The 14,674-nt window shown below is 53.0% G+C and overlaps 6 protein-coding genes across 6 annotated transcripts; all 6 read right to left on the bottom strand.

Annotated features, from left to right (window-relative positions):
• Window positions 1-693: 693 nt before the first annotated feature.
• On the bottom strand, window positions 694-4,116 carry KVR01_012945 (uncharacterized protein; the record flags this gene model as incomplete). Its single annotated transcript, XM_044792565.1, has 2 exons — window positions 694-1,002; window positions 1,060-4,116. The coding sequence occupies 2 exons, from the start codon at window positions 4,114-4,116 to the stop codon at window positions 694-696; spliced, it is 3,366 nt and encodes a 1,121-aa protein (XP_044638101.1).
• A 440-nt stretch (window positions 4,117-4,556) lies between these two features.
• KVR01_012947 (uncharacterized protein) lies at window positions 4,557-5,323 on the bottom strand (the record flags this gene model as incomplete). Its single annotated transcript, XM_044785050.1, has 5 exons — window positions 4,557-4,747; window positions 4,782-4,885; window positions 4,951-5,068; window positions 5,106-5,233; window positions 5,286-5,323. 5 exons carry the CDS (start codon window positions 5,321-5,323, stop codon window positions 4,557-4,559), a joined length of 579 nt encoding a protein of 192 aa, XP_044638103.1.
• Window positions 5,324-6,117: 794 nt separating this feature from the next.
• On the bottom strand, window positions 6,118-6,751 carry KVR01_012911 (uncharacterized protein; the record flags this gene model as incomplete). Its single annotated transcript, XM_044784045.1, has 3 exons — window positions 6,118-6,245; window positions 6,346-6,476; window positions 6,543-6,751. The coding sequence occupies 3 exons, from the start codon at window positions 6,749-6,751 to the stop codon at window positions 6,118-6,120; spliced, it is 468 nt and encodes a 155-aa protein (XP_044638067.1).
• A 939-nt stretch (window positions 6,752-7,690) lies between these two features.
• Window positions 7,691-8,308, bottom strand: KVR01_012903 (uncharacterized protein; the record flags this gene model as incomplete). The annotated part of the gene is made up of 2 exons (XM_044792888.1): window positions 7,691-7,737; window positions 7,804-8,308. The coding sequence occupies 2 exons, from the start codon at window positions 8,306-8,308 to the stop codon at window positions 7,691-7,693; spliced, it is 552 nt and encodes a 183-aa protein (XP_044638059.1).
• Window positions 8,309-8,847: 539 nt separating this feature from the next.
• KVR01_012983 (uncharacterized protein) lies at window positions 8,848-11,442 on the bottom strand (the record flags this gene model as incomplete). Its single annotated transcript, XM_044782752.1, has 3 exons — window positions 8,848-9,825; window positions 9,902-10,444; window positions 10,522-11,442. The coding sequence occupies 3 exons, from the start codon at window positions 11,440-11,442 to the stop codon at window positions 8,848-8,850; spliced, it is 2,442 nt and encodes an 813-aa protein (XP_044638139.1).
• A 690-nt stretch (window positions 11,443-12,132) lies between these two features.
• KVR01_012972 (uncharacterized protein) lies at window positions 12,133-14,397 on the bottom strand (the record flags this gene model as incomplete). The annotated part of the gene is made up of 1 exon (XM_044783921.1): window positions 12,133-14,397. One exon carries the CDS (start codon window positions 14,395-14,397, stop codon window positions 12,133-12,135), a length of 2,265 nt encoding a protein of 754 aa, XP_044638128.1.
• Between the last annotated feature and the right edge of the window lie 277 nt (window positions 14,398-14,674).

Raw genomic sequence — 14,674 nt, 5'->3', positions numbered from 1 at the left:
CTGTCAATCTGAAAATCCCCGTCAACTCAAGCTGAAAATCTCCGTCAACGACTCGTATTGCCCACACTCTCCGGACCATCTACCCCACTCATTGATGTTCCCTGGCCCAAACTACATTACTGCCTGCCACTGGTGGGGGTGGTCTACATTATCCCGAGCACCTCCAAGAGGCTCTCTATGCACAATTTGGAATCCGTCCTGTTTCACTCAATACCACCACCGTCAAATCGGATCACACCGTCCGCCACACCCGGGAGATGGATGGTGTCGCAACAAGCTTATAGCCGTCTCAGGGATCTGCCAACCGCCAACCTTAACAGCAATAAGCACAAGCTGCTGTATTTCGCAGCAGCATTTCCCGGATGGGCTCAGTTCTGAGCCGAGCATCACTCACTGGTGAAGCGAATATCGTCTTGCATTGAGAGATAGAAGCCACCCGTCAACATGCCCCAAGCTAAACTTATCATACTGTCCACCACCACTGGCCATAATTGTGAACACCCACATTACCATTAGAAACCCACCACTCGATTCAAGCTCGCCACACCTTCCCTGCAAATTGTATTGCACAAAGGATCCGGGCCCTCCGGCTCTCAATCACGAGTGCCGCATCCACGTGCGTTTCGCCAAGCAAACACTGACAGGCGCGCCTGTTCCTGAACTGAACTGCGATGCCCCTGGATAGTCCCGGGATCAAACATCCCTGATCCTCTGCTTCAATTGCTGCAGGCGATTGGCAGGCGAATCCTTCGCCATGTCGACCATTATTGTGTCAAGGTCCACTGACTCCAGCTGGCCCAGCACCCTCTCAGTGACCTGCTGGGCTTGGCCGTAGGCCTGGAGACGTCGCAGTCGCTCCTGCTCTTGCTGCTGAATGACAAGCACTTTCTCCTTCCGGTGCTTCTCTGCTATTCTTTCCACCACTCGTTGGCCATCGTTTCTGTAGTCCTCAACCACATCGTCGATCGATGATTCGGTTGCTTTCAGGCCTCGCAAAATAGTCTGCCCACGTCAGTTAGTTGGGCTGGATTCCTTATTGCATCAAGGGTTTCAGCTCACGTTGACAATCTTGTGCATCGTCTCCCCAAGGGTCTCGGCGTATGGCTCCGTTGCCTTCTTCCAAGCACGTGTTCTTTCCTCCAACTCTGAGGTCTTGCTCTGCTCAAATGCATCATTAGGCCAAGGGCCCTGCACCTCACCATGGGCAAAGCTCTTTCCACGTTCGTCACCCGAAGCCAGTGGGTTGGGTGCTCGTTCATCCTCTGACTCCAATGCTGCCCGCATCCTCTTTCCCATGTCATCCATTTTCTGGTTTCCCACTGGCGTTGACATGACTTCTGGGGCACCGGAGCGGGCTTCACTTGCATGATAGAATGGAGCGGCAGATTGGCGAGGAACAGCAGCCCTGCCCGATGCGGCCTGTGCTACGGGTCCAACTTGACCAGCATCATGATCTGCCGACTCGCTATTGATCAAGCGCTGAGTAAACGCCGATGCTGCGAAAAGTTTGCCCTTCCTGATTGAGCCAAAGATGTCGTCACGGCTCTCGTTATCGGCCCCTCGGTTGAGACTGTTTAGTCCACCAAATGGGTGTCTGTCGTGATTGGCGTCTCCGTGGACTCGGACTGGGCGGGCTGAAATGTATCTCGCCTTCTTCATGGGCGGCCCCTCGCTTTCTGATGGAACGCCTGCCGAGCTCTTCCGCAACGTGGGAAAGTCCCTGTACTGGAATTCAGTTTTCGACATCAGTGGTTGTTGGTCAGCCGACACTTTTGGGGCAGTGGTCAGCACAGGAAACTTTCGTTTCGTCAAATGCGGTAAGTCGTTTGGCGCATCTTTGGGGAGGCTGCGAATGTTGGGATCAACTTCCCCCAGCATAGTGCGATGCTCTCCTATCTGCGGGTACTTAATTTTCTCTGGGAGTGGCTCAAGTACCTCTCTTCCCCAGGTGCCGTCAAAGTCATGCGCCGCTCCATGCTTCTGCCGACCGTAGGAATGTGCTACCGCATTCATTGCGTCCTCCACTACTGTGTCATCTTCGGCGTCGCCAGGGACAAATGTATCAGTCGCGTCGGCCCACTCAGCTTCATAGTTGGGCTCCGTTGTCTCCGCATCGGAATGCACTACGGAGGTGTTCTTGTCGGCTTCAGGGGTTGCCCGGTCTGGAATCACCTGACCCCCGTTCGGCTGGGTGTTGCGTGAAGATCGGCTCTGGCCGATTTCGCAGTTTTCGCTGGGACTGCCTTCACTTTCGACTGTCGTCTTCAGGCGCATTCTAGGGGCGTTCTGGCTCTCCTTTGCCGTCCTCGTCTTGCTGGGTGCAGATTGTCCCCCCTTGCTGGGACCGAGCCTCTGATCTTCCGACCGCAAGTCCACAGTCGTTGTTGTCTTTAGCGACTTGCCGTTGTTCTTGGGATCATCATGTCCAATAGCAACGGTATTTGGGTTGCGGACCAAAGTTCCAGTCAGTTTGGCCGGTGCCGAGGCTTGCACAACTTCATTCGTCTTCCCCTTTCCCGTAGACCTGGCTTTGGGTGGCACAGCAGCATCCCGCCGCACGTGGCCTTTGTCCTTGTTAATTTCATTAGCTGCGGCTGTCTGTTTCGCAGTCGAGATCATTTCCTCGGGTTGCTTATCGGACGGCCACGTCTTGGCTGACATCGTCTTGGTCGGCTCCGTCTCCTCCGTTGGTTCCGAGGTCGACTTCACTGGCGCTGCAGCACCATTGGACTTTCCAGCTGCGGCCTTTGTGGTTGACTTCTTCGACTGTGCCCTTGATTGCACTCTAGGGTTTCGTTGGTGACTTTCGTCTTTCGCTTGGGGTCGCTGCGAGTTCGAGACCGGAGCTGACTTGTCCTCGACTTTCGCGGCAGCTTCTTTGCGGGCCTGACTTTGAGCAACAGCGGCCCTCGTTCTCCGGCGAGCATTGGCTGGTGTCATCTTTCTAGTACATTCAAAGTCTTCATCGTCTGTGTTGTCCGACTCTGGGAACGAAGAAATAGATTCAGATGATATCGTGATGTGGTCTTGGCCCTCCTCGTTGACAGGTGAGCTAGGTTTGTGGGCCCGGGGGCTCACTGTCTCACGCAATCCCGCTTCATGAGGCCCTGGGTTGAGACCAGAAGGCTCATGCTCATGCTCATTGTTCTCGCATTCGTCCTCTGGCGCATCTGTTTGGACCTCTGAGTTCATGTTAAATGATGGATCAGGCGCAGCTTTCGCCTGCTTTGCACGATCTGCTGACGGCCGTTTCCCTTGCTTCACGGGGGCTTTCGAATCTTTCTTCGCTGCCCGTGCGTTGGCCTTGGGCTCCGCCTTCTTCGCAGCTGAACTCCTGGGCGCGGGTTTCTTCTTGGCCGGAGACGTCGCAGGAGAGCTGCTGTTGGATGCGGGTAGCGAGTAATCATGCTCCTGAGGCTTGCGGTCAACCGGGCTCGCTGTCTCTGTATCACCCTCCAATTCAAGCGCAGGCAATTTCGCTTTGTTAACAGCAAGGGCCTTCCTCGCTGCTACCTTGGGCTTGGACGCAGTCTCTTTGGTAGTGGCCTCACGTTTTGCCCGTGCCGGTGTCGTCCCCTGCCCTGCCGATCCTGGCTTCTGGGTCTGCTTCAGGTGGGACGGCTTCTTCGAAGCTACTGCCGCTGGAGGGGGTTTCTTGAGCTCCTCGAAAAGCCCGAATGGATCAGTAGAATCAGGTCTACTGCTCCTTGGGATGGGTATGGGTTGAGCGGATTGAGGTGGCATGTGGGCGGCTTGGGATGCACGAGGAGTTGGGGAATCGATGTTGAAACTACAGTTGCTCTCTCCATCCAGTGCTAGATCAGGTTCCGAAGCAGTGGAGTCAAATTGTTTTCGATCGTCGAACGGATCTTGTGGATCGGCATTCACGTCATTGCTGTACTGCTCTTCTGCTCCCTGACCGGTGTTGTCATCGTCGTCATCAAGGAAAGAGGCTTTTGCGATCTGCCGGACTTGACTGCGGCGAGGATTGGTGTATGACTCCTGTGTGGCAATCGGGGACCCGAATCCAGCTGATTTGGGAGTATAGAGGGGCAGTAATTGTTCGGGGTCTGGTTCTTGGGAGTCCTTTACGACTCCCGGGCCTGGGGTGTCCATGACGAAGAATGTGCTTCAGTCGGCCTGTAACCAGACTATCTGGAGAAGGCGTGGTTGAGAGAAGCTGCAGGAAAGGGTAGAGAGATGCTTATCGGCCACCACAGGAGATTGGGGGCCTGCAGTTCACAGAAGGATGCTTCCTTGGTTTGATGGGTGGGATGACTGGTGTGAGATTGCAGGCACAAGAAGAGAAGAATGGGTCAAGTTTGGTGGGAGTTCACAGGGTGCAAGCCTTTCGGACGGGTGTTCGGCAAGGTGATGTGCAGGCAAGCTGGCAGGTGTGCAAGAGTGGCTGATCCGAACGGAAGGAGACTGGGTACCTTGGTACCTTGGTACCTCAAGGCATCCATCCCAATGGACAATTACTGCTGTGCTATTTCTTCCTTTTCTCCACAGTCTGACTGCTCTCCCCTACCTGCTGCTTGTGCATCAGGTTTGCATCAGGTTTTACCTTGCCTTTGCCGTACACGTAACAATGCCCCTTTCGTCCGCTCAGCCAACGTGGCCCTCCATAGCCTCGTCTGGTTCAGGATGAACATCTCGCCCTCCCTTCCGAAGCAGAAGTTAGCCACACCTCCCCTCATCCTCACTTTACGACACAGCACGACTCCTGGTGCCCACACGTTGATACCTTCCCCAGATCCACTGTTAAAATTCCTGTCCACACCGCACTTGATCCTGTTTGGCACGTCTGACCTCAGCCAATGCGAACACCAGGCGATTCATGAGAAACGGCTGACCAGAGTACGTCCACACGTCGAGAGCATATCTATGAGCCAGTAATAAGCATCTGCCTCTCTGGTCTTTTCACATGCCGCCGAATGACCTCACCACATGGTAGACGGCCTCTTCCATTCTTTATCCCAGTTGCCGTGGATATAATCGGTGTCGGTGATGTAGAGCATCGATTTAAATGGGCTGCAGCAGATCCCATTCGGCCGGCCAAACCATCCTCGACCGCCCTGATGCTGCTCTTGCCTTCGAAACACCCCCCTTGGGATCGAACCGACAGGCCTGATGCGACAGGGTTGACGTCGGCTGGATCCCTTGCGCGTGTCCGTGAGGCGGATCTGTGAACCAGATCGACCAGTCACTGTGCACAACCACGTCGCTGACGCTGTTGAAGCGACTTCCATGGAAGAGAATCCACAAGAGCCCGCGTCTTTTACGGAGGCCGGGCTTCCATGGGCGCTCCCTCAGGGTCCATCTCCTCCACCTCAGCCGTCGTCCTGGTCTTGCCCTGTGGCGCAAAAAGGACTGGCTGCTCCGACTAAGGATCGCTGATCAAGATAACCGACTGACGTGACATTGCCGTTCCACCACTACAAACCCAGCTTCTCCTCCGCATTTTCAGGCCCTTTTCTTTTGTTCTCCGCTGTGTCTCTCTCTTGACGTCTATAGTTGTGTACGGACAACGGCCGAAAACGTCGGTGCCGAGATGCAAATCTCGCCGGGCCGATCAAGCTTAGGGCTTCGGCTTCCATTCAACCGCGCGACTGTTCAAACATGAATCTTCTTGTTCATGTGCGCAAAATATTTATACAAATCATAAGACCTGAATTCGCACCCTGTTCACAAGGCCACCAAGATGCGGCTCAATAATAAATGTCATTACCTGCACTTCCTTCACCATGCAGTGTGCTCAGAGAGGCCTCGATGGAGAATGGTTTAATAATTGTTGGTGAGTTTTGAATGAGTTCGCGGAACTCGAAAGAAAACAACAATTCGTGCCGGGCCGTACATCCAGCGTCTGATTTCCCGGATGTCTCAGCAGAGATGCGTCGCCTCCTTCCCAGCTAACTGCCCAGTTAGGCCACCAGGACCAAACCATTGCCTCAGATCCAGTGATAAGCGAATGATAGGTGTTGCAAGGAGAAAAGCTGCCATCCACGTCGAATCATCCTGTTTCTAGTGGCGCAGCTGGACATGCCGAAGATGGCTGTCAACGCCGCCTCAAGCAGCATCACATCAACGCAGCTCATGCTCATGAGTCTCGTCTAGTTAACGAAGGAGAGACGGACACTCTGTCCCAGCCCCGTTCTTCACGCAATTGACCCAATCTCCGTAGACTCCATCGCAGTACAGCACCAAGCGGCCCTGTTCGTCCAGTCCGATACCGAGGAATTCATCTATTGACGCCGTCGTTAATCCAAGCCGGAATATCGCGCTGTACCCACGTAGCCTTCCGGTTTCTCCAGCACCTGATTTGAGCGGTGGTTTCCAACTTACTCATATCCATCAGAGTGACCTTTCGGTCAGTGGCGCTTGCATTCAGACACGAGCACTGCAGGCTGGTGCGGTTGCACGTGTCACACAGGTAAAAGCCCACATCACAGTTGCAACTACTCAATGCGCCGCCGCTAGATAGAAAAGTAAAAAGAATAATCAGCAAAGAGGTCTTCTACGACGACATGGGAGGAACTCACTGCGCCCTCGGGACCAAGTTGCCATTGTCGTTGTACAGACACTGGTCAATGTTTATGTGTGAGGCAAACAAGGCGGCTCCCATCTTCTGGGCGCCTCTGGGGTCGGGCGCGCAGTTGCCCGAGACCTGGAGCACGTCGCCCTTCTGATCGAGGCTGTACGAGTCACAGAAGTCGGAGAAGCCGTTGACGCGGACCGGGAACTTGGTCATCCTCGGCTCCGCGACTGCAGCTGCGGCACTGCCGGAGACTGCGATAAGGCTGGCGAGAAGAATGCTGAAGGCTTGCATGGCTAGGAATATGCAACAAAACTTTTGGCAAAAAATGATTTTGAGAACAAGGTTTCGGGAAACAAACAGGTAGTGTCCAGTCAGTCAGATGCCACCCGGGGCTTGTCCAGGTGTCGAGACGAGGGGGAATATATTGACTTCAAGCACGGCTTAGAGCGGTAACCATTCCCTTGCCCTTTGCGGGACGGAAATGGGTCGGACCTGGGCCTTGGATCCGTTGCCGCCCACGTTTGGTATCTTTGGTCTTGTGGGCAGCTGTCCTCAAAAGACCATTGAGTGATGCAGCAGGTTGGCGGACTGAACAAAGGAAACCTTGGCTGCAGGGCCGGGCTGAGATATTGGTGCCATGAAAGACATACCATGCCGTGCATGGGGCGGGAAAAAAAGTTGTGATTTCAGCCTATGAGAAGTTCACAGGAACATAGGGTCTGATAGTCAAGCGAAAGCATCAAAACTTCAGCACAAGTCTTCCGGAAGGATGCCGATAATGACGTTTAAGCAGTTTGCGTTCAGCACAAACACGGGGGCAGTGTGGCTGTTGGTAGGACTTGAACGTAAGTTCGTTGATAACTGGCATGTGTTCGTTGGTGGTTGTTGCTAAGTTCCGAAGAGGACCCTCCGTGGATGAGCAACCCGCCCAGATCTAAGCCTAAAATTCCTTCCACGTAGCAACAGGGGGAGAGTACTTGAGGACATTCGCAATTTCACATTGGCTGGCAGTAAGGAAAAGGAAAAGTCTAAAAGCCAAGGACACCAACAATTTCTATTTCTAGAACTCCAGACACACTCGCACTACGGGACAAATGAACTTCTAAAAACTATTGGGCTGCGTATTGTGATTACCCCTACATCATTCCAAGGTTACTTAGCCGGAGGCGTGCGAAGAATACTGACCAAATTCTGATACGCTGCCAGAGGAATACCGTCAGAGCCGTCTTGTTGAGTATTAATCCCATCAAAAGAAGAGAACGCACCATCAGACCTCAGCTCGATCTTCAAGAGCCCAGCGGGGTGGGACCAGAAAGTGAGTTCCCCGCCCAGGCGCTCGCACATGCTTTCAGCCTGCCCGATGAGGAGAAGCGCACGCCTGCACCTGTCCAGGCCCAGCCCAAGCTCCTCCTCAGACGACGTGTATGAGTCCGGGTCGACGACGGAGATCCACGAATGCAAGTCTGTGAGGCCGAGCCACTTTGCGCGCTCGACGCGGAGCTCGAGGTCCTCCAGCGAACCCTGGTTGGCCTCGAATCCCGGAGGACAGACCTTGTCACTCTTACCAAATGTAATGTGGAACATGAACTTGTCGAACCGCTCAACGAGAGACCCATCTGGTGGGTCGCTGTACCGCCCCTTAATTGCCACGACCATGTCAATCCAACTCCCGACTTGAAGAGAAGGATTCGCGGACGGCTGGTATGCGACAAGGCGGTCCCTGTTCTCGGCCCCGGAGAGGATCTCGTTCAGGAACACGGTCATCGACATCTTGGAATGTTATCGAATATCAAAGGTGTTTCCAGAGTGTTTGAGTGGTGATGTGGATGGAAACTCGCATGATAACAAGAAAGTTGTGTCTCGAGTGAAGCTCATCTACCCATTATATATCCGGCACCGTATTGAATGAATGCAACTCTCTACTTGTTTCAACAATGGGAATATAATGGGCTTGTCACTAATAAATTACTGGTATCTTTGTTCCTCGTGAAATCGTGACAATGACTTCTCTGGTGATCACGGAAAGGAAACAAAGCACGGAAGGGCATTCGTCCATGCTCCAATTTTCATGGCAAATTGTCTGGTCAACGCCCTACACCAGAGACAGTCTGGTTTCTCCGTCGCCCTGCACCACATCAAATCCCATCGCTCGTAATTTCTGTATCGCCTTTGCGCCTTCACCCCGTTCAAGCCTATGAGAGGCACACGGTTAGCAGTGAAGACAAATTAGCTTTCCTTCATCTGGTGGCCCATGCTGCCTCCCAAGCCAGAAGAGAATTGAGTGAGACACCAACGGGAATCTGGGATACTTACTGCTCCTTTAGAGTGTCGGCAGCCTTGACAAAAATCCCAGTATCGCCCTCCGCCAATGCCATGAAAGTCCAACCAACCAGCCACGGCAGCTGGCTCTCCCTCTCCATGTATTCAGGGCCATACCGCCTCAACAGTAAGGGCTCACAGCCCTCTCGCAACGCACGAAGCATACGCCAGGACGTGCGGTGCAGCGTAAGGTAAGGGAACGCCAGCGTAATCGACTCGGCGTGGAGTGCGAGGGTGAGGGCTCTGATGAGTCGGTCCGGGGGCATACGGGCGCCGGCAGCCGTCGTCTTCTTACCTACCCTGCCGGCGGCAATGTTCCTCTTGCGCTCACGCAACTTCTCCGGGTCGTCAATCTGGCCTAAGAGGACTTTACCGTCCTCGTCCTTCCCCTCTTCCTCGAAGAGGCTACAAGAGACAATCTGGTCGACGTGCTCGGGGGTCCAGTCCACCTGGCCCGTGTTGTGGACATAACGGTCGACGAACATGCCAGAAACGGGCGCGCAGTCCTCCTTGATACCGCGTGGTCCCTTCTTGGAGTGCAGGTCCTCGAGGTTACGCATACGCTTGTGCTTGATCTTCATGAAGGCGGACGCGGTGGTGCCCATCTGGAGGCAGAACTTCTTGAAGTAGTCCTGCGGGTTCTTGGGTAGCTCGGCGCCGACGAAAAAGCTGCCCTCGTTCAGAATCGTTAGCGCGAGGTCCATGTCCTCCCACGTCTCTGCCGAGGATCCGGGAGGCGACAGGAGCCTTTCCTGCTGTAGAGCATTGTAAAGGTGTAGCGAATAGGCGACCGAGCCCCATGCGTTGGCAACTGTGAGGCCTAAATCGTATGTCTGGGCGCGAAAATGGTAAAGAATGAGGCCCGAGAGCACAGGCGAGTATTTCAAAATGCGATGGGCGGGCGCAGTGATTGCCGATTGACCGAAAACCTTCGCCTTGACATTGTGCACAGGATCTTCCTGGACCCACTAAAATACAGAGTGTTAGCTGTCTTGATTAAAATCCAATTTGTAAGGACCTCTCGAAGTGTGCAAGCTAGTTTACCTTGATCTTCTCTCGAAGCTGCCTTATCATCTCGTCGTTCGACGCTGGCCAGTGCTTGATGCGGAGCTTGGTATGGAAATCTAGGTGGAGTCTGAGGTCTTCGTCCATGATTCTGATGTTTGACATGCACTTTTCGTGTGCTGAGTAAACCTTTTCCCGTAATACGTGATGGATATCGAGAAAGACTTGGGCCGTGAAGGCCAGATACATGGGGATTTCTCGGGTGCGGTCGAGCTCTTGCATGCCGCGAATGAACTCGTCACAGACAGGGTAGTTCGGAATACATCGAGCAACGGTCACAAGCTCGCCAAAGACCTCCATCATCAGAACCTTGTCCTGTTTGAACTTTTCTTGGTTGGTCATTGAGTCCCAGTCCCGGGTCGGGTCATATGTACCGAACGTGCCCTCTTTGTACAGACGCAGGTCTTTAGGATCCAAGACAGTCAGGAAGCTCGTGATCATGATGAATGGGATCATGTATGTATCATTTGCGATGTCGTAGGTGCCATAGTTGAACTCATTGGCAGGGTCGGTAATTTCGTCCTGCGTATGCTTTTGATTAGTATGCGGAGGGGCAATACTCCTGTGCCGTATGCTTTTGACAGGATAAGCCAACTTACGAGAAAGAACCCGTTGTCCAAACACTGGCATAGATAGAACTTGCTTGCGATCTCTACTGGTCCTCCGTGCGCCTTGAAAATCGGTGCCATGTCCTCCATCAGGTTACGGGCGAGGTCGCAGGCCGTGTTCGTTGCAACAGCGGCAGATGCCGGCTCGGAAAGACCATCCCGATAATTAGCCCATATCCATCCAATTCGGGCCCGAATCTTGGTTAAGTCGTCGATCATGAGAGCATATGCAAATAGGGCCTCCTCCATATCTTGAATTGGCTCGACGACATATGTGGCGTTGTCATCCTTGACCGGTACTGGTCTCTTGATATCAGGGGCGTTGAGGAACTCTTCAGACGGTTCATAGACGCTCAGACCTGCAAACCTACCGCCCACCTCGTCTAGAGTGTCTGAGGGGTTGCGGGGATTGGCTGCGTCCTGAAAAGCAGGTGGAACTCGTGGCTTGAGGACTTGTCGAACCTGCTCCAGGACCCCGACAAAGTAAGAGTGCTTGGAATTGGCGTCATCAGAGGGGGCGCTGCCGAGGTCAGCAAGTCGACCGCCAAACGCAGACCGCGTGGAAATGACACGGTTGAGTGTATGAGCGAAAGCCAGTGGAACAACAACAGGCTTCTTGGATGCTGCCACACACTCAGCGAGCGGAATGAAGTCTTTGATGGCAATGGTGTAGTCGGGGCGAGCGGGCCGCGACGAAGAGCCCTGTGACTGTGGAGCGGCAGCCTTCGCCTGCTTCCTGGCTTTTCCCTTGAGGCGTTTGGACGTCTCAGGGGTAAGCGCCTGAGAAGAGCCGCCAGAGAGCAGGTCTGCGGGATAACCGCATGACTTGGCCGTGGACGCAAGCCATGAAGCCACAGCATTCGTGTCTTGCTTGTACTGCTGATAAACACTGACAAGAGGGCCCGGTAGCATCTTGGCAGATGCGTAGGCTGTTGATGAGGGTGTTCTCGTAAGATCAAAACTCGGTTGCATTAGTTGACGTTTCGTTGGGTCACAAGATCTGTTCAACAAACGGTCCAGATTCCCCTTGTCTCAAATGGGCTGGAACAAGGACGTGGTCTTGAATATTCAAGATTGTCCAATGTGAAGAGACGGGCGAAGGAAGTGGTAAGAAGTAGATGGGGAGTAGAATGGGGCCAGGCTCTACTCAAGACTGCAGAATGGCTGTGTTGCTGTTTGAGCAAACGGGGTCTTAGATTGCTGTTTGAAGTCTTAGACCAGCCAGCGTACCTAGGTACCTAGGTAGTCTTGGTAGTGAAGGGCAAAGGCTGAGGGATAGCATGGGTCCCTGCAGGGCTCCTTATCGATAAGGCTGCCACACCTACACTGCCTCAAGGCCGAAGGAGCAAGCTTTCTTCTTTCTTTTCCTTACTTGGTAGGCCGCGGCTTTCTAGGCAGCGCCGCCGTCAAGACGGTGCCCCTTAGCCTTGTCTATGTCGCAAGGCTGAGTCCACAAGCACCTATCGTATTACAACCATAGTTATCGACATCGTGTCCTTTTCAAGCGCGTCTTGAGCGCTTACCACTGTATGAAGGCGTCATGTATGTCCTCGGACGTATACGGAATAGAAGCGAAACCATCCACCCACCCATATTCGTCTCTCAAACCAATGTTATACGCTGAACCGGCACCCCTCGCTCCCGCAAGGCTTCAGGGAACAGCCTGGGGTCGGAATTTATGACCTCTCCAGTATTTTTACTCCGGAACATGCTGTAAATGAGTGGATCATCTCGCGTCCTCTCCTTTTCAAACGCTTCCCACTCTGGTGGCAACGGAATATTTTGTAGGCGAGGGTCATCGCGCTGTTCACGCTGAGTGTCGTTTTCAACGTAAACAGGGATGAACGCTTCGAAATCGGGCCCATCATCTCGCGATTCGATGTGATACGAGCGAGGCAAAGGTCCAAGGATAGCCTCTCCGTCCATGATCCCATGAACGAAGCAGTCTCCAATCACTTGATACGGACCCCCAGACGTCCGCCTGAGTACAATTGGAACTTTGCATCCTAAGATGACAAAGATCATATCTCCTAAATAATAATTGGTCAACTTGCTCATGCAGATGGGGATGTTACGCCTACCCTCTTCCAAATTCCCACGACGACATATACCGATGTACCCTTCCACTGTAAAGACAACTCTTGAATCAAGTAGGTATTTCTGATTCATAGCCTGCCAAAAACTCGTAACCTCTTGGATGTCGCTATTGAAGCCCCCTTCTGTATCTGTTTGTCTGACAATCATTCTTAGATCATCCAGCGCAGGGCAGAGAGCACGGTCCACTCTGTCTTGTAAAAGACCAAGAGTGAGGCTATGCAGAAATGCTTCCAATAAGGTGCATCCTGATCGATACATGGTCGTTTCTAATTGATGGAGTCCTTTAGCTCTCAAGTAATGGATGACATCCATAAAGCTGGTAAAATCGGGTCTTTCCACTTTATGTATGGATGTAATAGCGATGCCATCGACTTCGAGTTTTCCAAAAGACGGTACATCAACACGCGCCATCGAGGGACCACTAGAAGAAAAGCCACTGGTGCGAGAACAACTAAATGGTATCGCCTTAGACCAGTCTGGTACCCATGTCGAGCCGCTGTCTTGCGCACCATTAGTTGTGCCGCAGTATTGTAGGAGCTCAAGGCGCTGGGTCTCTTTGCAACAAGCCAGGAAGGCTTGTCTGTACACATCAACAACCTCCTGGTTATAATCCACGTGGTTGAATCTGAACATGTTCGGAGGTATCAGATTGGTGAAAGCGTAGATTTTATCTTTCGGGTCCTGGCAGAGGCGATTGCGGTGATCGTATAAAATATCTTCGAACCGTCCCCCGACATGTGAAGCGACTCCGCACACAAGGGGCATCATATCCCGAAGTTCTGGCGGAATGCCTTCGCTCTTGTTCCACAGCGTCAAAATGGCTCGGCGAAATCCGGGCCAGGAGATTTCGTGTTGGCCACATTTGATAATCGATAGTGGGTTGGCTAGCTGAATCTCTTGCAGTATCCATGCCCTTTTGAACCATTGGCTTGAGACTAAGGTTTGAATTGCATCCCATTGGTTGTCTTTGTAGGGCAAGGGACATTGGTTCAGAAACCACTGCGGCTCTTGGCAATTATGAGCTGGGAAGCAATAGTTATCTCGGCTCCAGTCCACCTGCTGTCCTAGATATTCCAAAATCGAACAAGCCAGGTCGCATCCGGGAAAACCTGGACCAAGCCAAGCCACAACTCTTTGCGCAAAGTGGTAAATATCGCCCATTCGTTTGACTTGGTTGTTACGTTCGTTCGTATCATTTTGGTTGATGCAAATTGCGTCGATCCACATTGTTCGCGGCTCGCTTGGGTACCTGACGTGCCGTAACACTTCAGCAAGACTTTGACGAACCGTGAGCTGTCTTGGTCGAGACAATTTCGCAATGGCCCTCTTATCTGACTTCTCAGGATGTCTTCGTGGACTAGATTGCTGGGGATGTGTTTGATGCTCCTCCGCAACCGCAATTTCCTCGCACAACTCGGGGTTTCCCCATGTATACGACAGAGCTTCGTATCTGAGAGCTGAGATCCTCGGTCCTTCACAGTAAGAAAAGTCGTACCCGTCGTAGTTAGGATCCGGATGGGTCCAGCTTGGCCCGCCGGAGCTGGTGAAAACGACCCGTCCCTCCAGCGTTTCGAACGCGGACCATCCAACAGGGAGTGTTTCCCTTATCTCCTTGAGCGGAGGATGGCACAATCGACCCTCCTCAACGGGGGGAACAAGTTGTGCATGCTTGATATAGATAGAGATGGGGTCTCCGAACACTCCCGGCAGGATTGTGACCAAGCGGACCTCGCTGTCTGTGACGAGGGGAGCATAACGGTATCGAGACATGCCTACTATCTGCCAACACATACAGGGTGTAGGAGAGAAGTTATGACGAAGCTGTGGCAGAAATTTTGTCAAACATTATGGGCGCGAGATGCTCACGTCAGAATACAGTGCCTCAATACCCCACGTGTGGCGGTAGAAGGCGAATCATAGCAAGGTTAGAAATTAGGCGATGTGGACTGACGTCAAATGTGAAGGGCGGTCCGCCACGCGTCACGTCTCCGCCATCCGACAGAGTTGTGTTACACAGTGGGCAAGGACGTCTATAGGTACGTTGCCA

This window comes from Diaporthe batatas (genome assembly GCF_019321695.1).
Source record: "Diaporthe batatas strain CRI 302-4 chromosome Unknown Contig00022, whole genome shotgun sequence".
Lineage (NCBI taxonomy): Eukaryota > Fungi > Ascomycota > Sordariomycetes > Diaporthales > Diaporthaceae > Diaporthe > Diaporthe batatas.
Note: the sequence above shows the minus strand (reverse complement) of the source record. Positions and strands in the feature narration are given on the sequence as shown.